This window comes from Pseudopodoces humilis, chromosome 11 (genome assembly GCF_049639895.1).
Source record: "Pseudopodoces humilis isolate 2021_Gansu_Grassland_sample_001 chromosome 11, ASM4963989v1, whole genome shotgun sequence".
NCBI lineage: Eukaryota > Metazoa > Chordata > Aves > Passeriformes > Paridae > Pseudopodoces > Pseudopodoces humilis.
In genome coordinates, this window is record NC_142210.1 from 20,207,104 (window position 1) to 20,230,369 (window position 23,266).

The 23,266-nt window shown below is 39.8% G+C and overlaps 1 protein-coding gene across 6 annotated transcripts in view; it reads right to left on the minus strand.

Moving 5' to 3' along the window:
- The window catches only part of NLGN1 (neuroligin 1), a 425,110-nt gene that overhangs the window by 278,374 nt on the left and 123,470 nt on the right, over window positions 1-23,266 (minus strand). For 4 of the 6 annotated variants that reach the window (XM_088061109.1, XM_088061108.1, XM_088061106.1 and 1 more), the window contains one exon: window positions 16,703-17,508. In XM_088061109.1, the coding sequence (XP_087917235.1) occupies window positions 16,703-17,195 (493 nt within the window). In that variant the 5' untranslated portion in view covers window positions 17,196-17,508. Of the gene's footprint in view, window positions 1-4,638; window positions 4,680-16,702; window positions 17,509-23,266 lie in introns of those variants that run through there. The other 2 variants (XM_014254287.2, XM_088061110.1) reach the window with 2 other exon arrangements.

A 23,266-nucleotide genomic window follows, 5' to 3' on the forward strand; every position in this document is an offset into this window, starting at 1 on the left:
GTTGTCGTCGTGTGCCACACACTCTAAACCTCCTTAAAAAAATTTCTGGGTCATTAAGATAACATAGGAAAACTTAAAGTGCAGTAATTTTGTCACATCTGCTGCCAGGACGAATGACATGATGACTCTGAGAAAGACATAAAAGCCATTTTAATTATCTCTTCTTTGAAGGAGGCGTTGGCTCAAGCCAGACAGTCTGGATCCAAATCTGAGGTGTTGCAAAGCTCAAGGTGAAGATTTAAGTCAGATTTAAGAATGAAGTTTTTTCACAGTTAGGCCCTGGCACAGGGCGCCCAGAGAAGCTGTGGCTGCCCCTGGATCCCTGGAAGTGCCCAAGGCCAGGTTGGATGGGACTGGCAGCATCCTGGGATAGAGGAAGGTGCCCCATGGCAGGGGCTGGACTGGGTGATCTTAAAAGTCCTTCCCACCCCAAACCATTCCATGATTGTGTTGTTAAGAGCCCCTCCACTTTCAGTAGCCAGTTTTCAGGGACATCAAGGTGGAGCCAGGTGCACATCCAGGCCAAGAGGAGGTATGTGCAGTCAGCAAAACATCTTATTTTCCCCACTTTTCCACACAGGAGGTGTGATCAGCACACCAAGGTTCCTTCTGTGCCTTCAGCATATTTAACGCCACAATTCAAACGTGAACCTCAGTTTTGCAGGATTGCTTCCTGGTTTCTTCAGCTTTGCATGAACGCCTTTCTAAATAGATGCAAATATAAAGCTGTACAGGTGACACACTAAAAATATAATTGAAGCTGGTGCTTTCATAAAAGCAATTAGCAATCGCTCAAGTTGCAATAGATGACAGCCTCAAGAGGATTGCTGCCCTGGCAGGGAAGTAACTGCAAGTTACATTACAGTCAATGTTCTGTTCTTTAATGCTATTTTGTTATAACAGACAAGTACAAGTTGCTGATTATGTATTCATTCTCATGTAGAGCCTTCGGCTGATATTTTTGTCCACAGGCTTAGATGTATATATCTCACTCTTCTACTTTAAAATATTCCCTCTTAAAGTTAGTGGCAAAAAAAGTTGCACTAAAGAAGCAAATAAACGCAGCTACAAGTAGAGAAAGCCAACAGAAAAATCTTTTTAGCTCAGGGTGAAAGTACATGACCACACATGTCTTTGTTTTGCTCAGAATTCATGCGGTGACTACAATTATGCCTATTTTATAGTAATGTTATAGCCAGACTTTTGGCTATACAGACATTTTACAATCACTTTAAACCACTTTTGTGGTCCCCAGGAGTCATCCTTCCAGCTTCAACAAACTATGGGACAAATCCTGCTCCTATCACAGTGAACAGCAATGCTCCCACCAGGCAAGGCTTTAAATCAACACCTGCCTTCAGCTATCCCTGGATAAACCCCAGCTGCTCTCCATAGGAACATGCTTAAGTGACGGCCTTAAACACATATGGATTGAGTATCTGAATATACTCTGCAGAATCTCAGCACAATAAACAACATTTGATCAGAAAAGGAGCAGTGCCCAAACATGTGGTCAGCCCTTTGCCCTGAGCAGAACAAGGTGTGACCGTACGGCACCCAGATACATTGGTTTTTATGGGAAAAAATGTGTAGTTGAACACAGGTTTGTTTTTTTTAACGTGGTGCCTGCTAGTTCCATCGTAGATTACACTTTTTAATATTCTATTATTTCAAGGGGTCTCCATAGCAGCAGTTTCACCACGTGGGGCAATGGCACACTGCCACAACATGAGCACTGCCACACAAGCCTTGGGAGTGTAACAAAGTCACTGGGAAATATCACCAGCATCTGTGGGTTTCTGTGAGCTGAGCCTTGCCTGTTCACCTCCAGTTACACTGTGTTGTTTAGATGCACTTGTACTCTTTGGGCTTATGCATCTAAAAATAAAAATATATTAGAAAAACAAAGAAAATTGTGTTGGTTCTACAAGAGGATACAGGCTGAGTTTAAAAAGCAGCTTGGGTGGGCAGCTGATGCAGCTCCTTGCCTCTGGGAGGGACATAACTGCAGCAGCCCAAAGCCAGCCCTGTGCTGGGAGCTGAATGTGTCCCTGATCCCCCTGAAGGGACCTTTTCCCACTGCTGATTTGTCTTTTGGAGTCTCTCACCAGCTCATACATGTGCTCCCTGTGGTGGGGACAGAGATCCGTTCCACCACGTTGGTCTCCATCCGAAACCTCCCCTGCCTCCGTTGAGCCCAACCATTACATCCAGGAGCTGGGAGAGCACCACTAAGACGCAGAGTGGTAAACACACAAATCAGGTCAATCCTTTTGCTTTCCTTGTAATCCCTGTGCGTTATTTGTTGCTGGCTTTTCCTGCTGCTGCCTTCTCCTCCTCGGACACTCTGTGCAGGCACCCGGCACTCCTGCTCTCCCTCGCGCGTGGGTTGTGGCAATCCCTTCTTACCAAAACTCCCGTGTTCTGCACTACTTCACCACCACATCCACTGCCTTTATATCTTCACCTCTCTTGTCTTTTCCTCACTGTCAATTCTCCAGAGTGGGGAACTTGCTTTCTCCAAGTTTGTACTAAAGCCTGTAAATTTACGGCACTCTAGGAATGTTTGATAACAGCACTTAAATAATTAATGAAAGCTACAGCAGCCCTTTCTTTTTTCCCTATTTGGAGGCTGCAAGGCAGCAAGACAAGTGGGAGGCAGCAAATATTTCATGGGCTAAGATTAGGTGTGATTCGCACCCCTATGGGGGGTAACTGACTGACAAATACTTGCACTTAGGAAAGATCGAGATCAGCTTGTGCAGGAATTAAAGGAAAGAAGCATTAGCTTCAGCTACATGAATCATAAAAGTGGCCCAGGAGCACCATAAACAGCCCAGCCCTAAAAAAATAAACAGCAATAAAAGAATGGGATATTTTCACTTCAACTCTACAACAATATTCCTTCTCTTCTGTGCGTGTGACTTTGTACAAGTCCCTTCTTTTATCCTAATTTTTCCATCTTCAATGGAAAAGATAAAAAAGGGTATAATGGCAAGTATTAGCTAATGATTTTGCAGTCCTAAAGAAGCAGTAACTCTTTCTAAAATTTAAAAAAAAAAAAGTAGGTGGAAACATGAAAAAAAGACAAATAAGACACAATAAGACTATAAGAGCCAGAAATGAGAAAGAAAACCAGCACAGAAAAAAGATAAAAGAGATTTGTTTTTATAGGAGAAGCTATGATATGAGACAGATGTGAAGTTACATCAAGAAAATTAGAATGGAGAAAAAAGCAACAAAGGGAAAAGATACTCATGTATCTCAGGCCAATTTTTCAAAATCTACCAGACATTCAAATTCCTTGCATCTGTCTCTAAGGTTAAAAACGGGAATCTGGGCCTGATCTTGTAAAACTATATTTGAATTTCACAGCTGACTTTTCTGTAGCCATGAATTTACCCACTGAGTGCACACAGGTCCAGGGGCTTTCCACTAGAGCACAATGCAAAGAACCACATGGATTTTTTTGTCTTCCAAATAATCAATAACTTAATCCTGACTCTTATGTCAGTTTTGCTGCTAAATTTCCTGGTTTATGAAGACAATCAAGTACTTTGGCACCAAAGAATAGTGACTGCACTTAAAGAAATTTGAACCTGAAAAGTGCAAGGACAAAACCAGAAGCCACTTTGTCTAGTACTGAATGTTTATCAGGCAAAATATCACAAAAACATAGAAATAAAAGGGCAGTAAATTGCTTGATTTTAGGGCAGTGAAGACTCCAAAATTATTACTCTCCTAGAACAGAGGCATAATGACCATCCTCTGAATAGATATTGGCACAGCAGGCCACACAAAAGCCCTGATTAGCTGCTGTCTGAGGGAATATTCAATTCTATTTTGGCATTGATTTCTGACCTTTCTTCTTTGATTTTAATTGGTCAAGATCCAAACCTTCTTGAATTTATTTAACACCAGACAACAGTTTCTGAATTGCCAGATTCCCAGAAGAGATGGGGGGGGAAAGGCCCTTCATAATTTTTTCTGTCAGTTCTTCAACTTCAGCTAATTCTGAAGTTGTAAACAACACTCATAACAGCTGCAACATCACTTGTGATGCAACAGTTCTTCAGCTGGTTTTAGGGAAGGAAAAAAACCAAAACAGGAGCTATAGCATGTCAAGCCTGATTCAGATGTCCTTCACCTTCCCTGAGAAAAGAGTCGGTATTTTGAAATTCCAAACCCGTACTTTTATGGCAGTATTCAGCAAGAAAAAGATGTGATATAATCTGCTCCAGATTTTAATATTAGACAGAACCATCAGAAGCTTCTTTGTTAACTCCCAAGCCAGTGATAATCCTGCAGTTTTTTCATCTCTTTGCATTTACAGTTAATAATATGTGAAAATATTTCGTGACATCTCGGAGCTGTAGCTGCTGTTTTACAAAAGCCTCCTCACCCATTGATTTACATCCACAACTCCCCTTCCAAGAGCTTCCTTCCCAAATTAAACATGCTAATGATTTTCTATGCAAAATTTAACAACCTAATAGGCTGAACAAGTCAAATGAAAATACACTAATTGTTGCCTTTGATGTATACTATTCTGCCAATTCTCTCATGAAAGCAGTATATTAGCATTAGCTGGAGTAGTTACTAAAATATAGATTAATAAAGAAAAGCTTATATACATACATGTTAAGAAGATGACACTGCAGACTGTAGAAAACACAACTTCAAGGCTCAGAAGTGACACAAATGGCTATTATACACTAGCAAACCATTTTCAGAGGAGCCCAGAAAACAAGCTACTAAAGAATGAACCACAAACCTTTATCTGAGTTAGCCGGCGTTGGTTCATAACACTGGATTTATGCAATAAAAGTATTCAAAATAAGATTACACAGTCAAAATAATAAATACAGAATGGGATGAGAGAGATAAAAGGCTGGTGAGAGAGCAGAATGCTTTCTGCCTAACCCCAGGGATCTGAATGAGCTCCCCCAAGAAACTGCCCAATTGCTTTATAAAGATTTCCATGTGCGTGCATTTTTTCACCCAGAGTACAAGCAATAACGTGTTTTAGCCTATGACCAGCATCACAGAAAGAACTTTATTGTAGAATTGGTTCATTCTATCCTCCAGCCCAGCTCTGAGCAAGTGATTTGGTGCCACTGTGTTCTTAACACACACAAAGAAAACAGATGCAAACAAACAATAACGGAATATAAATAGTCTCCAAAGAAATAGTGACACAAAATTACTTTCTATTGCTTTGTCTTTAAGAGTTTGCTTATAATGATTTGATAATTTAATCTAATTGATCTCTCCAAGTACTTCTATGGCTCTAATCACTGTAGTATCTGATTAGTGGAACAGATCCATACTTTATCTCCAGATTTAATAACTAAATCTATACTTGAAATAGAGTCACAGAAGTTCAGCAGAGGGAGAGGGCCAGATGCTGCCTAGCCAGGGGAGGAGGGAGGGAAAGGAAAAAGGCCACTGAGGTCCAGAATCACTGGAAAGGTACATTTGGCTTTGTCAAATCATCCCTCTGCAACCAAAGTTAATTTAAGGAGCCCATTTCTGGGGTTAGAGAAGGAAAGCAGGAATGTGACATAACTAAACTAGAACCAAAAATTAACCTGCTCTCCTTCAAACCGTCTTCTTCGCAAGCACAAAGTAAATGTAATTATTATTATGGGTTCTTTGTTCTCTTCCAGGCTAGTCCTTCATCAGCCTGAAAATGATGACATTTCCTGAATGCATTTCAACTGCTCCTTAACCTTTTTATTTCCCAAGAGTGGGGACAATGTCACACAGCACTCAGAGATTTTAGCAGTGAAAAGGTTAACACCCAAAATTGCTAATGATAACAACAGTATTCACTGAGCCAGATAATCACTCACAGAGAATTTCAATCCAAAGTCACTTAAAATTCAAGGAAACTTCTGTATTTCTTTAAGGAAGTGACAGCAGTTAGAAGAACACTCATAATCCAAACAACGGGCCAAAATCTGACTTATTGCTGAGTTTATCTATTTTCAATTGAGCAATATTAAGCACTGGCTTTTGCTCTGCCTTAGGTGAAACTTTTTTTGTGACGTAATGTCCTCTAACAGAGGTGGCTGGGCAGAGAGGGGTGACAGCCAGGCCACCTGAGCAGTACAAATATCAAGCTTGGAATGTATACGGAGCATTTCTGAGAAGTTATTTGTTTCTTCCTGTCTTGTTTGACTGCTGCTTCTTTGTTGTGCTGATACTCAGCCAAACTAGCTTGTGGTTGAATATGTCAAAGCTCTGGGCAGAAAAACAGCAGCTAATATATGTTAGCAAACTCAGGAGAGAAAAATAGTTTCTGCCACTAAAAACTGCAGGGTGGAACTGTGCGCTGCCTTCTTCTTCACCTAATTTAGCCTAAAGGGAAAGAGCCTTTTAATCCTATTTCTTTGCTTGGTTTGCACAGTGCCTGGCAGTGTACACCTGCTTCAACAAGTGTGTCAGGAGCCTTCTTTGCTGTCAGATCCCTTTCCTTGCTGCTCTCAGCTCATCATCTGTCTCCCAGCTCACCTCTGAGGGTGAACGTCCCTCTCCTGCCCAAGCTCGTCTCAGCAGCCAACTTTCAAAGATGTCAGGAGGAGAAACAAAATCATCCTGTCACGAGCACAGGACTGGCTCACAGTCCAAGGGGTAAAGCTCTCTGTCACACATGAGAGGCACAGAGAGAAACACACACAGAATGAGAAGTGAGGGGTTTGCACCAACAGCCCCAAATTCAGGGTGGAGCGTGGACTTTCACCAGGTGCTCTTCAGCTCTCGTCTCTGGAAGACTCAAGCACCCGTTTTTCATGACCCTGCACCATAATGTGCTTGTGGCCACATAATGCCTCCAGTACTTGAACTGCAAATGCATTATGGCAAGAATTGAAGTTAATCGAGGGTTTCATGGTGCTTTAAAGAAAAAACAATCGATGCATCTTTTCTTTCTTCCTTGGTGTGAGACCTCATCTATGAAGACTCCATCTAAAAGAGACCGCAGGTGCTTCGGCTCTTAAGCATAGCAATTATTTATTGTTTCAGAAGTTATTGTTTCGAGCAAAAGCAATCCATTTTTCATTAACCAATGGCTCAGTTAATGACTGAAAAGTGTAGAAAACAAACTTAATTCGCTCTCCTGTTCCACATAGCACAGCTATTAATTGATTCATATGGAGAGCTACTTCATCTATGTTTAGCATCAGAGAGAAACAGGGAAGGATTAAGGTTTTAAAATCTAGGTTTACAGCGAGATTTCTTGTGAAATTTCACTAAATAAATCTGTCTCTTCAACAGCCATATACAGCAATATTTCATGGATCCAAAGTACTGTATAGAGCAGAGAAAATCTTATTAATAAAAACAGTCTTGGGGTCAGCAAAAGTGCAAAATCTTCTGTTTGTCTCACACAGGTATCTTAGACATGGCCTTCAGCTATTTAGTCCTTTCTTTAAAAAAAGAGTCCAAGTTCTTTTTGGGATTTAAAAATAAATATGAAAACATATGAGTCAACATCAATTTTTCAGTCAGTTAAGACAGATTGTACTAGCTTTCCTTCGAGCTCTCAGATCTGATTCTGACTGTTAGATGTACATATATACGTATAGATGTACATAGATAAATGCATGTTTCATGTTCCCTTACCACTGGGTCCATCTCATTGCTTTGGGAATGAAGATTCTCAGAAAATGAGTTCTCTCTGGGTCAGCTACATGCATCTGGTTCTGTTCTGTTTGCCTGCTCACTCCATTAAAAATAATATACTAAAGAATATTAAATTAAAAGATAAGAGTAATGTGGGCAGGAAATAAAAACAATCCCTGCAAGGGCACTGTAGGGAGGTTGGCAAGGAGACTGGTGCAAAACTTTGGGTTAAAGGGTAGCAATTCCTCAGGAAAACACCCCAGAAATACGATCAAATCATGGCAGCCTCAGCAAGGAACCTTGACACGAGGTGGGACAAACAGGGAGCTCTTCTCCAGGCCGTGGGTGGATGGTCTTTCTTCAGCTCAGGGCCTGGCAAGACACTACTGCTGATCCAGGATTCCCTGTTCCTTAGAGCTTCGCTCCCATCTTTCTGTGGGAGTTTAAAATTCTGCAAGCCCTCCTTACCCGAGCTGAGAGAATTAAGTGAATTAAACAGAAGGTGGAACCTGCCCGGCTGCATCTGAAATAAGTGGGGAGAATGTGCATGAGTCATTCCCCTGGCCAGGCTGGGAGCAGGGACTGGAGGAGGATTCCAGCTGGTAGGTGGGAGGCAAGATGGGAATGGGAGGCCCCCCCAGCTGGTTTGGGCACAGCTCCAGCCTGCCCCGAGCATCAGTGGGTGCTGTCCCCAGCAGAGGCGGGTGGCAAGGTAAGGGTGGCTCCTCAGTGCCACTCGTGCCACAGGGCCAGGGCTGTGCACTCATCAGTGAGCAACACCCTGGGTCAGATGTGAAACACAGGGTGAAAAAACAAGCTTAAAAACTCTGCATGTCTTACTGCCATTTTTAATGACTTCTAAAATTAGCTGAAGAAAGAGAAGAGAGATCATCTGTATGCTACAGAAGGTTGACATGAAAAAGGGTGAGAAATCTGTGATCCTGAGGTTTTGGTAGATTCTGGCATATGTTATCCCTGACAGTTATTCCCCACCCACTCTGCAGGAGAGAAAGGGAGATGCTCCACAGGGTTCCTCTGTACCCACGCTGCTTAGCCCGTGTCCTGTGCCTGGAGCATCACAAGAACCTGTACCACAAGAGGATTTTTTTCCCTCTTTCCCCAAAACCTGGAGGTGCAAAATTTGGACACTCCAATATATAAGGAGTTCACTGAAATCTCAGCACGTAATAAAAACTCCTCGTATTTAGAGGAGGTTTTTCATGATCTTCAGCCAACTGTTGGATAAGTTTCTGCCTCTGTTTAGAAGAAGGATGTCTAAGTACAAACTGTGCTTGCTCTGGGCTGAGCCTTCTAGAAACATTCAGCAAGCTGTGCAATCTTCTTCCTACACAATGCACCTTTCCATTAAAAGTCTGAAGACAGCTTTTAGGTGTAAAAAATATGGAGAACAGAAAGTAAAGACAGAACGGCAATAGAGACAAATCTTTTTCTGTGAGCTTTGTGAAATATTTTCTCAAAATAACTTTGCAGGGGTTTTACTGCCAGTTCATAATGTGGATGAATCACTTCTGATATTTCTGATAAAACAATATTCAAAACTTCAAAATCTCTTCCAATTCATTTATGCTACCATTTAATTAGGGCTTCTGCAATATGTTACAAGGGCGTCATTATCCCCCATAATTGTATAATAATTACAATTTTTAATGAATTAATTGCAAGTACACTGGATGTGTAGATATAATTATGGTAATTACATAAATACCTGATTTTCAGCTAATAATTAAAGAAGGCCTTTACAAAAAGGGGGAAATTTAACAAATGGTAGGTTCTCAGAAAACAAATACAAATAATAAATACTGCCTCTTTCCTGTTGGTTCTGCCTTACTAGGTTATCTCTCTCTATATATATACATATATGATTTTCAGTAGATTATAAAATAAGAATTTAAAAACTACTTAAATATTAAATCATACCAAGAGACCTCAATAGTTTGCCTGTGCAGGTCCTGATCCACTGGCCCAAACTTAATGATTCTAGGAGAGGTCAGCATCTCACTTGAATTGCAAATGGCTGCTGATGGCAGGAAGATGTGAATAGTGATTACAACAACATACAAACTGTCCTGCTGGCTCTGGTTTCCTCCAAAATGTGTCTTTTTGGTCAAACTTACTGGCTATACCCTCATTAACACAGAAACCCAGCAGAAGATGCATTCTCTACATGGAAATGATATTTCAATAAAGGAACTACTTACAGAGCCTCATCAGCTGAAAAAAACCCAGCCCTCCAACCAGGGAATGTTCTTTCTATTCAAACACATTCCTATGACTAAACTTGATGTGTGTTTACTGTTCTCTTAGTACCAACAGGAAAGTCAAAATCCAGCCTCATAAGAATCATGCAGAAAACTCTGCCAGGGCAGAATGATTCTTCCTCTGATAGCACCAAGGGATATTAGCAGAATTCCCACAGCAGAGGAATTAGCAACATGATTTACTGCTGCTGCTGAAATGTTCCAAAATGCTTTGGCACAACTCTGGAAGGGGAAATCAGCTGCAGCACCTGGACTGTGGCATTTATATGTGTCTTGCAATTTCTAAAAGAGAAGCTCCAGTTCCAGCCAGAGACCACTCTGGTCCCTGCTCTGTTTTGGAATATAAGTGCAAACATGGCTGGAAGTCAACTTTGTCCCACTTCCTTTAGCCTTGCATTGTTGAAGTGCTGCTCCTTCTTTGGATAAATCCCATTATTACAAGCATGAGAAAGTAAAATAAGATATATTAATATTAAAACAGAAGGAAATGGTTTGATGTCCCAAAAACAAATCTCATTTATGGTAAGCTCATTAAAACAGTTGATTTCTGAATGCCGAGTATAATTATTAATACCATACATATCAAAGTGGAAAAGACATGTAAATTTGACATCAGAAAGTAAGTAAAAATGAAGAAGGCTAAAGAATTATGAGTGAAAAGAATTTGGGGGAAAAAAAAGAAAAAATTATACTGGAGCAATATTCAAGTTATAAGCAGATTATTAACATTGTGAGATGATCCTTAAGAATGGTTTGACACATGTAAGCATCATGTTTCAAGCTGAAAAATTATCAGAAGAATACAAAAAATGTTTGTATCCATGTGTATTATAAAGAAACAAAAAGATGAAGAGCATTAATACAGAGGAGAGCAAAGGAATAACACTACAATACTGGGGAAAAAAATAAGCAGAAAATAACAGTTATCCAAAAGCCATATTAGTTATTCAAACATTCCTCCTGAAAATGTACAAACACACTTATGCAGATATTTTTTATAAGATTTGTCCTTTCTGGCTTTAAATTATAAATTAGAAACTAACAGATTGAAAGGAAAACCATCTCACAGATGTTTACTGAGTAAAACCAGCCCAAGCCAACAAAGGCCGGGGGAAGAAGCACAAACCAGTTTTATCCGACTTAGCATTATCAGGGTGGCAGTACTATTTTAGAGCCTGTGTGGGGGAGGATGTAGAAAATGAAAAGCAAGCAGTAAAATAATGGACAAGGAATGGAATTAGATGAGAATTTAAGACCTGTTAGAGCTATAAGCACTGTCAAGGTATATGAACAAAGCAGTGACAGCACGATGGCTGTGTGGTCAGCAAGAGCCCAGAGCCCAAACAACCAGACATTTACAGGGGACTGTGGCCAGTGCTGATGGCATTTAAGACGACTGGAGTCTTAAAAATACAGTCTGCAGAGTCCTTCCATTGTCAAGCACTGGCTCACCCAGAAAGAGGGCTGGAGAAAGTACATCAGAGGTTTGAGCATTTTATTTCAAATATGACATCAACCTACTGCACATCTTTGAAAAATGCTGCTAACTGACACTAACAGCTTTAGATTGTGAAAGGATGAAAAGGTCTGTACAAGACAATGTTTGCTTCATTATCTTCTTCCATGTATTACCAGTATAATAGGAAATGCTGCAGTGGTAGCTGAGAAATGAAAAACAGGGCTTCAAAAAGGAACAGAAAAATAGAACAATCGTGGTGTCTTGGTGAGTTAGGGAGTGGAGTTAGGGATTATGGACTGCATTTGGGGCTGCTGATACCACAGGGATTAAGGATGAGGGCTCTCCAGCCAGGACCCAGCATGAATGGGGGTGAAACTTCAAATATATGCAGGCAACTATTGGCACAAATATACTACAGGCAAAGAATTGGTTAGGAATTTTCAAAGTGGCCTAATGAAGATATGAAGCCTTTTAAAGGGTTGATGTCCCCCAAAATACACACAAGTAAGTTTAGTACTCATTCTCAAGAGACCCAGAGCCCTGGCAATGCTCTGCAAAGGAATGTTTTTAGCCTACTGGCAACATTATTTTGACAGAGCTCTATCTAAAGTGATGGAGGCTCACACCTTAAATTTCATATTTCTGATTCACATGGCCATGGAGAAAGGAATATTTCAATAATTTTTGACAATTTATCTGTGCTTCCATTACTTTGATATTATTTTCTAAATGACATTTTTTAGAAAAAAAAAAAAAGAACAGTGATAATCAATTGACAACTTTTGCCAGTGAAAATACACATTTTAGAGGTCTCAGGTTGTCCTTTTCTTGTTGATTTCAGAGCCAAAATGGGTTTACAGAAAGATCTTTATTTAAGGAAGCCCACAGGAACTGCAAAAGTTACATTAATTGTTCTTTTCTAAGATCTGATGATAAGTAAACAGTTCTAGGGAAGTTAAATGGAGCATTGGAACAAACACTTTACAAAAACACAAGGTAACAGGTGGAATTTCTGCTTAGTCTTCTAAAGAATATTTCACATTGCTAAGCTTAAAGCCCTAAGGTTATCAGAGCCTCTTACAAAACAGAACTGATGTAACATATTCTCTATTGAAAACAAAGGGAGATCAAAGCAGGATGAGATTACAGCAGTGTGATTTGTATTTCAGTTCCATGAATATATTTGTGTGTATGTACATTTGCTCCTGTGCGTCCATAGTAACCACAGCCATAACCCAGAAAGTATGGTGTGGGGAGCTTTGCTCTGAAAATCAAGTAGACCATTAGGAGGCATAAATATTAATAGAGCTGTCTAATCCTACACTCTCAAATGAGGTAGTTCAGATCATGAGTCTTCGCATTTAAAATTTATTCACTGCCCTGACTAGAATAAGAAACAGAATCCACATGTGGGGAAGTCACTGATATTGGGCGGTCTCTGAGCCACTGATAATTCCTAAACATAAAAGTAAGGATCAAGTGATTTCTTTCCTTATTCTACACCTAAATCTCCTACAAATACTAATTTATCCAAAACTGCACCTGCCTGGCTCTGTGACATTGAGGATATACCACCTACACCTCCACATTTTCACATTGAGGCATCTTCAGGCAGTATGAAATCTTTATACAGGTTCCTAAGAAAGAACATAATGTCATCCCAAGTGTAGAGCACACAACACCTGGGGGTTCTTTCAGTGGTCATATAAGTGATCCTTCCCAAATTTTCTTTGTGTAGTTGTCATTAAATTAGGATATTTATCCAGCTGCAATGCAAAGACATGAATGCAGAGTGTTAAAACACCACAGGTATGCAGTTAAAGCAGGAAGCACTTGCCCTGCTAAGAGATAAGGAAACATTCTGGATCACAAGTAAAATATTTGTGTCTTGACTATAAGGTAAATTAGAGATCTGAAATGCCAAACAGTAGAATACTATTCAGGAAATCCCTAGAAATTATACAAAGTTTTGTCAGGAAATTCAGGAAATGCCAGATAATATAATTAGTATCAATCAGTGAAATGGTATATACCACATACCTACAATATAACCAAGGTCTATTAAAATTTAGAGTTTTGAAAACTAGACTCAAAAAAACAAAACAAAATTCCTCAAATGCCTTTGCAGCGATTTTCCAAACCCAGCACTTGCAAACAAGTTTCTGCATACCCAAAACAGAATTAGCAGCCTCTGACCTTGATGTACCTGGAAGAAAAGACACAAAACCAGATGCTCTTTCTTTATTTTTGAATCAGTAAATTGAAGGTCAAGTAACTGAAATACAGGCCTCTATGTTTAGCAAAAAACATGCTGAATTGTCTCATTTTTTTTCACCCAGCTTCAACCTATCATTCTGTAGTCTCTGCTGTGGGCACATCCAAATCCCAACAGGAGGTCATGGATATCATGTTCATTACAATCCATGACTCATGGATAGAACTCCTTTAATTTCTACAACTAACTTAATCAGATTGCTCCCTGTTCTTCAAACTTGTTCTTCAAATTTGGTCATGTCCCTCAGCTGACAATTAAGTATAAATACTAATTTATTTATCTAATTCAATCTATTTCATGTAGTGAGAAGGAATCAAACCATATGTAATGACAATATATGGTTGCTGATTCAGTCATTTTGATCTTATATATCCTTTATGAATTAAAAAGATGGTGTAAAAGTCTGCCTCTGATATTCAGATTTTCTCCTTCCAATAATTTTCATCGCTAACTGTGATGCAATGACTGCAACCTAAAAATCCAGCAAAAGAGAGAACGTTGGGCCTTTCTTCTTTCTGACACAAAACTGATGCCTTTCCGAGCTGTGGTTGCTGCTCTGTTGCTGTGACTCTACTGCAACTTTGTCCTGCAGCTCGACTCCTTTTGCCCCTGGCTGTGGGGGCAACCCCAGCCCAGGATAAACACAGGGAAGTTACTCAGAGAGCAGAGATTACTTCAGATATCTCAGCAGCCCAGCTGAAGGTATTCAGCACTTGTCAACAGCAAAAGGTAGGCTTTTTATTGTGCTGTGAGATGAGTCTAAGTGGAAAGGTACCTACTGAATTTCAAATAACTCTCTTTATTCTCCTCCAGGCCCATAGGACAATAAGCATGACTTTCTCAGCTACTGGACTCTTCCTCCCTTGACTTTTGCTATTTTTCTGATTTTTTATTATTTTTCTTTTAATACTCTCTCATATGAAAGATGCTCTCTGAGAACAATGATGGGGATCTGCATCTTTATTTATGACTTTGTGAATCAGCGTCTGGGTGATAGGAAGTGAAAGTTGCTCAGCTAATTACACACGCTTGATGAACTGCGTAATAACTGCTGCAGCACTGCACATTAATTGAATGCATATAAATGACAGCAGTTATTCCAACTTGAATGATGTGTGAAGAAGTGACGTTGCTCACAGTACCCTGATTATCTTCATTTCCAGCTTTGGGAATCCAGCTTAAACGATTGTACTTTTACAGCACCGAGAAAAAATTCCCTAACAGAAAACAGAAGATGTCTCAAAGCCTGACACTTTAAACACAAATTGCTTTAAGTCACTGAAAGTGGATTTAGACATCTAAAAAAAGCATACATCGAGCAACTACAATTAACAATTAATAATTAACAACTAGCTGCAACCAGCAGTTAGGAGCTGTAAGAGCTAAAGCCTTGGGAACAAGGCCACCTTCATTTTGAGCCTAGATACTGCCTTAAAAACCTAATGCAGTGTTCAAAGAGTTCAATTTTGCCCAGCTCCAAACATTTCTGCTATGCACTTTCCTAAAATGTATTTGTTTTGGAATAACAGGATAAAAAAATATGGATTACAGCTAAAAGGCAACTGTGCATGCCCACAGTACTCTTTGTTTACCCCAAAAAGCATTCAAATTCACATGCAGTCCGGCTCTAAGGTAACACATTATTTAAATAAAACAATAAAGAAAAAACATTTGATGCAAAAAAAACGTGCATAGTACAAAATTAGTACTTCAAAACTAGCACCAAATGCCTCCTTTGAATCAGCACCAAAATAGACCTTCTCTGTTGCATGTCAACTGCTTGAGGAATTTGCAAATATTCACAAAGAAATCTGCAAAGTCTTCCATACTATTTAACACAGAAAGGGGAGAAGCCAAGTTTCCAAAGCTTCCAAAAGCAGTCTAGTTCCCAAAGTACCATGTCACAATATTTTAACAGTTCCCTACACCCGTATTAAGAGTTTGTGGGCTTGACAAAGAGAGCTGTAATCACAGAATAAAGGAAATCAACGCTCACTTTTAGAAGCGCGTAAACAAAACAGCAAAAAAAACCCGTTTCACATCAACACTTCAGGAAAGTGAACCCTGTTCCAAGGAAACAGGGAGAAAGGCAGTGCAGGTCTCAGCCCTGCACTGCTGTAATGCTTCCCAGCCCTTATGCCATCATTGTGGGAGGGAGAGCTGTGGGCTGTGCCACCCCTCCAGTGGGAGCAGCGCCCATCCCGGAGCACAGAGCTCCCTCTGCACCCACACACCACATCCTGTCCCCTGGTGCCACCGACACACACTGCCCAGAACCTCCAGGCCAAGAGAGAAGCTGCCAACACTGCCCCTGGAGAGAGTGCCAGAGAGAGATGATCAGGTGCAACTGAGTCCCGGCTTTACAAAAGTTATCTTCTCATCTACTCTCTTTAAACACCTCTCCACCAGCACAAGACGGTCCCTAACACTTCACAGCACCAGCAATCAGCCTCTTTCACCTGTATTATTCGCTTTCCTTTTGCAAGGTTTCCATCTCTCCCCCGTTTGGTATTTTTTACTTTTTGTTTTGGTTTGGTTTTTTGACCACTTTATACATACCTCCTTTTCTACAAATTTTCTTGCCGGGTTTTCTGGCACATTCCTTGGATATTCTTTTGACTGAAAAATGAATAGAAGACTAGAAAATAACATGGAGCTCCGTCACAGACAGTAGGAGCATGCAACACCACTATCTAACTTAAATATGACCTGCTTTATTAGGTGCGGAAGATTGTCAACTTGTTGTGCCTGCACATGCAATGGAAAAGATGTTGATGCATCTTCCCAGAAGTCAGTGGGTGGCAATGAGAATTAGGCACCAACTTTGACCTAAAAATTACACGTGCTGTGGGAGAAAAGAAATGAGCGTAGACAGAAAAAGAGAAAATCAAAATCAAAAAGCAAGGACAAATGCACACAGAGAAAAGCGGCATGCACACATGTAATAAGCCGGCGTGCAAACAGAGAAAGCCATGCGTGCTACCAGTACACGTGAATTAATATTGTTAGAAAGTAGAACAGGAAAATAAAAAGATCTCCCTGTTTCGCCTGCTATTAACTCACCATCCTCGGTTGGGACATAGATATTTAAATAGAGGCAGTCTTCGTTCTGGTCCTGTACATAGGTTGAAACTACATCCAAGTTATTAGTAAACCACACGGGAAGCATGACTTCAGGCAACCTGCCTTCTATAATGTTCTGGGGACACACTGGAGCAAACTGGGTGGTGTTTTTGATATCTGCCCAGGGAGATGGAGGCTCAGGAGGTTGAAAGCGGCGCTCCCCTGTTGGAGGGGCAGCGTACGGAACCCCGAGAAACTGAATAACGGGCCCCAAAATTTCATTATTAAGTTCCTTCTTAATCCCTCTTATCTTGCCAAAGTTGGTGGTCACGACTGGGTTGGTATCATCCAATTTTTGGGAGGACACGGCTGCAGCGTGAAGCAAAAATCCAAGCATAGAAAAAGCAAAAGTGGCGTTCAATCCCGTGTGCAGCAGGCGGACCACCGTCGCTCTCCAAACACAGTTCAGCCACACGGATCTTGGAAAGGCCATGGTCCCACATTAGTTGTGTATCTACAGTGAAGCAATCTGATTTGTATCCACTGGTGTAAAAACAGGGCGACCGGAGGAAACAGATCAAGTTTCCTAAATAGGTGCCTGTCAGAAAAATCTCAAAAGGCTTTTCATGCGGTAAGTATCTTCCATTGATTTCACACTTATTGAAGCTGCATCTTCACTCAGCACTATTTATCAGACTACATCCTATTGACAATTCTGTTTTCCATAGCAGCAATATGAAGAGAGCAGCCATTTACTGCAGAATCCCCTCTTATAAATCAAATCCAGTTAGCCGCAGGTCTATATCCTGGAGAAAATGAAAATAAATCATTAGTATGAAAGAGCTAATATGAGCAGAGTGATAACTAGGTGTTTAACACGTTATTTACATACATTAATATTTGCTAGAGCCATGTAAGTTAAACTGCAGGAGTTTATGGGTCCATGAAATGGCAGGTGAAACACTGATTACTGGAATTATCTGTAATGTCACCTGTTGAATATATAGAGACTTCTCAGGAGAAACAGGACTCACAGAAAATATATTTTTTTAAATTCACTTTTTCAAGAATAAGGTATTTACTACCGAGCTACATTACATAAGTGTTTATGTTAATATTTTATTTAACTTAATCAGCTCATAATCAATTTTCACCTTGTTTGCAGAAGTTGATTTATTAGAAAGGAAGTAATTATTTCTTAAAGCAGAAGATGAGGAAATTAAGATAGGCAAGCATACTGAAGACCCAAATGCATTTAATTTCATTAAAAGCAGTTTACAACACATACAAACATTTTTTTGTTCGTTTTAAAATATAACATGAATTACTGAGCTTACTCACAATAACTTGAATTACCATGCTTTATGTGGTTTTCTGATAGTTGATGAAAAACACAGACTGAAATGTTCACATCAGTGAAGGACCAAAGTCTGCTTCTGCTGAGGTGAATGGTAAACTGAGTTATCACAGAGGTACAACTGGACCTCTGTAGGCTGCTGGGGTTTTTTTCAGAACTGGTTTGGAAAAGGACATGAACAGGCAGCTTAGGGAGGGAGCTGTATATCACAATTTTTGTGTCAGATCAATCCTGCATTCCTTATAAAAGATTGACTTCAGCGAAAAATGAAAATGCGTGTTGAGAGCACTCAATTCCTACCATCCTTAATTTATAACATAAACAATAAGCATTCCCACAGGACCAGAGAAATCTTATCTTTCATATATCCACATGCTGACTGAACAATATCCTAGAAAAAATAATCAGTTAGGATCAGAGACTGTATAATCTGAAATTCCAGATGCTATTTTCAACTACTTTAGCTCAGAGGTTGTCACACAAGGCTGTGTTCCAGCACTTCTGAAAATTGCTCAATGCATATCGTTATATCTTCCATATTCATGTGAAACATACTTCCAACACAACTTACAATATCCCATTATTTAACATGCAGTGTTATACACAACATAGCAGTGTAATCTTACACTCCCTATTAAGCAGTGTGTAATGCACAAGAAATGTGTTTTGCATTGTATAGGAAACATTTTAAACCACCTGCTTTTGAAACAGCATTGGCAGCTTTAATGAGAATTGCTTTTTTTATCATGTCTATACACATTGTGGAGAGAATTCAAAAGAACGGCTTGTCTAATAGTCAGACTACCCTGTAGTTTGGGTTATTAAAAAGGAGATTGTAAAAGCTATATAGGACAGCAGGAGATTTGGTTCATGTCTAGTGTTCCTTTAGCTCTGAACAATCTATCTCAGGAGGCAATAAGGAGATAGATGAAGCTTTTCCGCAATTTTCTCTTTCCCTTTCTTTCTCTGCTAATTCTAACACCTTCACTGTGAAACTGCAACAAACAGGCTTACGTCCTTCATTCTCCAGCTGCATATTCTCCGTATTCACTGGAAATGCACCAATTTAGCTGCAGAAAATAACTCCCCAAACTTGATGTATGTGTTTACATATACTTTAACACACTTACATGGAATGGCAGACATCCCCCTTATGGAGGATTTCTGCTTTGTAGCATTTCAGATTTTGGAGGGAGCAGAGTACTGCTTGAGAAATAGTAAAGATTATTTCTGCTTTTTAGTGGGCAGACAGGTTCCTGAGCAATGTACATGGAGAGATGGAAGCCTGTTCCTTAGTGGCATTCAAAATCCTCCACAGCCTTTTCCACTGGGTCTTAAAACCCACAAGGATTTGTTTTCCTCTCGGGAATGGAAACATGTACTTTCTCTTCTTTCTCAAACTCAAACTTGTAAATAGCAGGAGTTTAATCTCAGAAGCTTTCCAGCTAATTTACATGGTCTGGGGAAGGTCTCAGTTCAACAAATCCAACATAGCTGTGCCAAGGAAAAGCATCCTTCTTCATTTCAAGGTGCTAGGTTGGTTTGATGTGCAAAATTACCAAGATGCCACTAATAATTTATTTAGCACCTGTTTTCAGTTCTAAAGAAACTGAAATTGTAATACAATTTTTATACCTCAAATGGTAAATTCAATGTAGACTCAAAGCCAGTTCTAGAGCTGGGCTGTAATTCCAAGCTCGTCCATCTGCTGGTTTGTCTTTGCAGCTGAACAGTTCTGCTGTGATCTCCAGTTCTGGTTTGCCTCCCATGGACAAGGCTTTACTCTGAGACAGGATGCCAAAAAGGTAAGAATATCATTCAGTTCTGTCTTTGCTATTCCTAATTAATTAACTACTTGGCAGCAGCCTCAATGAATAGATGGATAGGCTATAAAGGGCAGCAAATTGTCAAGTGCTTGCAGGATTTGAATCAACATATTTTCATTGTATTTATAACTTGAATTTTGGACTTGCTCTTTTCAAGCCTCTCTTTTTAAATGTCTAAGTAACAGTTTATTTTTGAGACTGAGAGGTCAGACATTCAAGCCTGTCATTGGCTGCCCTGAAGCTATCACATCAAAACCACAAACTCAACGCAAATAAAAAGACTGAGATTTATGAAATCTTTTGAGACTTTCACAAGAAAATTTCATTTTGAGCACTAGGTGCAAGGGCAAGCAGGGAAGCTGGCCAGGGAAACACACTGAGAGTTAATGCTGGAAAAAGTTCTCCCCAGTCTCTCTGCAGATGATCTACACTGGACTTTCCCTTGGTATCTGGATTCAGCTGCAGAGGAATCAGTGGGAAAATAAAGGAGAGGGAATAAACAGGAATGATCAGGGAGACAAGCAGGTGAATAAACCAAAGAGTAGCACTGATAAATCTGGGACAAGGTTTAGCATCAAAATAATGTGGATATGAGGAGAAGGAGGAGAAACCTTCTCAGATTTTACTGCTGTCTTGATTTGAGGATCACAATTGCTCCCCGTGGTAACACAAATGAATTCTACTGTAAAAGGTATTTGATAAAGTCTTTCATGCTCTTTCGAACAGTCTATACTATACAGAGGTTTTTTTCTATCATCTATTATTTTATTATCTTCCTTTCTGAATTCAAATTACTTTATAGCTCAGATTCTGAAATGCTTTAGAGAAGCATTTAGTATGCTGGGGAGTGAACAATCCAAGAGAGCTTCGGTGCATCTTTGCATTTCCAATGACACAGGGCATCCCTCAACAGGTCACATCTGCTGCAAACTGCAGCAGCAAAACTCCTCGTTGCTACTCATGCCCAGACCTTCAAATCTTAAGGGATGGTTTGATCTGTAGCACCTATCAATAGCTCCAATGCATTAATAAAACCTTTGCTGGCACCCAAGGTTTCTGGCCATATGCCAGCTTTAGCATATGTAAAAGCTGTTGTTGTTACAATAAAGACCTCCCAACCCCCCCAAAAAAGCTGTTTTCATTTCAGCTGAAGGTGTATTCTGTGATTTGATATTCCTGCTCAAAAATTCCTTTCCACTTCAACTTTGCTAGTAAACCCCAGTTGCACAAATATTCAAAGAGATTGGAACACCACACAACGCCACTTCATTTCAAAACACAAAGTGCTGTTTTGCAGAACCAGCTACATTTGCATCCATTTTTTCTTACAGCAGTCTCTCCTTAGAGTTAAGAGCCCAGAGATGTTTCATGTCTCTAAGAAGAAATCTGTGTTCTAAAACACGCCATGAAGCCAAGCAGGAACATGGATAGTGGTACACAGGCCATTAGAGGAAAGATGAGGGTGAACACTGTGTCAGTGTGACACACCAATTGTAAACATGACCAGACAAATCCTCAAGAGATGCAGCACAAAATTCCCCCTCTCTTCTTTCATGTTTCAAGTTAGCAAGGGAAGCAAGTTCCAAACACACTGTATTTTTTTCTCAACTTAGTGGTAAAAAAAGGCCAGGTTGATGGAACTCTGAGCAGCCTGGAGGGAAAAGTGTCCCTACCAAAACCTAAATGACCTTCAGAGGCCCCTTCCAACCCAATCCATTCTGTGGAATATTTTAAAACTGACACTGCTCTTGCATACTTCCCAAAATACTTTCTCAAAACGATGGGCTTTGCATGGGTTTAGTCAAAGAAATTAACATTCATTTAAAAAATAAGGTGTATAAATGATAATGGAAGAGACTGCAATCCTGAATACATAATACACATAACAGTGCTACAGCCCTGGTGGGGTTTGGTCACATCCCACATGCCAGCACCCCCTCCAACTCAGAGCAGCCACAGGTCTGGTAGCTCCAGAAAGCTGCTACAAATCCAGCCCTATTGAGATGCAGAACCTTTGCCAAGATGACCAACAAAGGTATGAATAAGACATCATCCTTATGGGCTCACAGTCCCACCCCGTATTAGGATGAGATTATAAGTGTTATGTTACACGGGAGCACAAACAACCCAGTGGAAAGGATTTCCAGATGCTACAAGCTGTGTAAATATATCACTCCCAGATCAGAGAAACATTCCTGAGTGCCCTCACCTCGATGTAATATGGTGTTTTGACTGCTAAATCTCATAATCAGTTAGTGAAAAATACAGTATTTAAATATTGTAGTATAAATCATTGGATGCAGCACTTCAAAATTAGTGAAAAGTTGAATTAAAATGAGTAGATGTCATAAGACTCCTTTAAATTGTGATGCATTTTTCAACTGCACCAAATTTTTGTTCTTTGTCATTAGTGCGTATATTCACTAATGCTTATTAACTAGTTCAAAAATCCCTTTAAATAATTTCTCTATCTTAGTTTGCCAAAACAGGAAGAGTTCTGACCAAAATTTTCTATTAAACTGTTTTTGAATCGGGCAAATTAAGCCCATGAGGAGAGGGTCAGTTAAGTCCTATTATCTTCCATTTACTCATATCAATAAACAGTTTTCTTAAAATAGTTCTACTTCTTATCTGAAGTAATTTTTTATATTACCAGAAGTTGACTACAGTTTTTTAACGTGGACTTGAGCTGTCTGACATTTTGCACAATAAGTAGATAACGAAATGGTGATTTTACCCATAACAGAAAGAATGGGTAACTCCGTCACTTACGTGTAAAGTTTTAGACAGCTAAGTAATACAGATTTAAATTAAAAATGACAGATGCACTGGCTTGGAATATAATGGGCACTGAAGTGAACCTTTATTCCTTTTAGCAGCTTACAGTTAACTCTTAAATGGGCCACGCATTATCCTCACTTTTGAGTACTGTAAGTATTCAGCTAAATGATCAAATGGCCATTCTGTTGATGGCTGTTCTTGCTTCAGGACAGGAAGATTCCCTGACCTACTGTAGAAATTCCACTGAACTCATGCTAATCAGAGGTCATCCCAGAGAAAAAAATAACCCAGATGTTTCTCATTTGAGAGCTTCAATATCAAAATCTGTGTATTGCATACCATCAGGTCAAGTGGGAGTTGCATTCATTAATACTTCATAAAATATACACGTGCTTCTCATTTGATCACTCTAGCAGAGTGCCCAGAACCCATCCAGAGACTACTCCTGAAACTAATTGTCCTTCTGTTGTCTCCTTCAGGTGATAAATTTAGTTATAGAATTGTTAACAAAGTTCTTCACCTGATATATATTTGTGGCTCACCCTTGGTTCACTGGGGTTAATGATATGAGAAAAATTAATTGGATTTTCTTTGCCACCT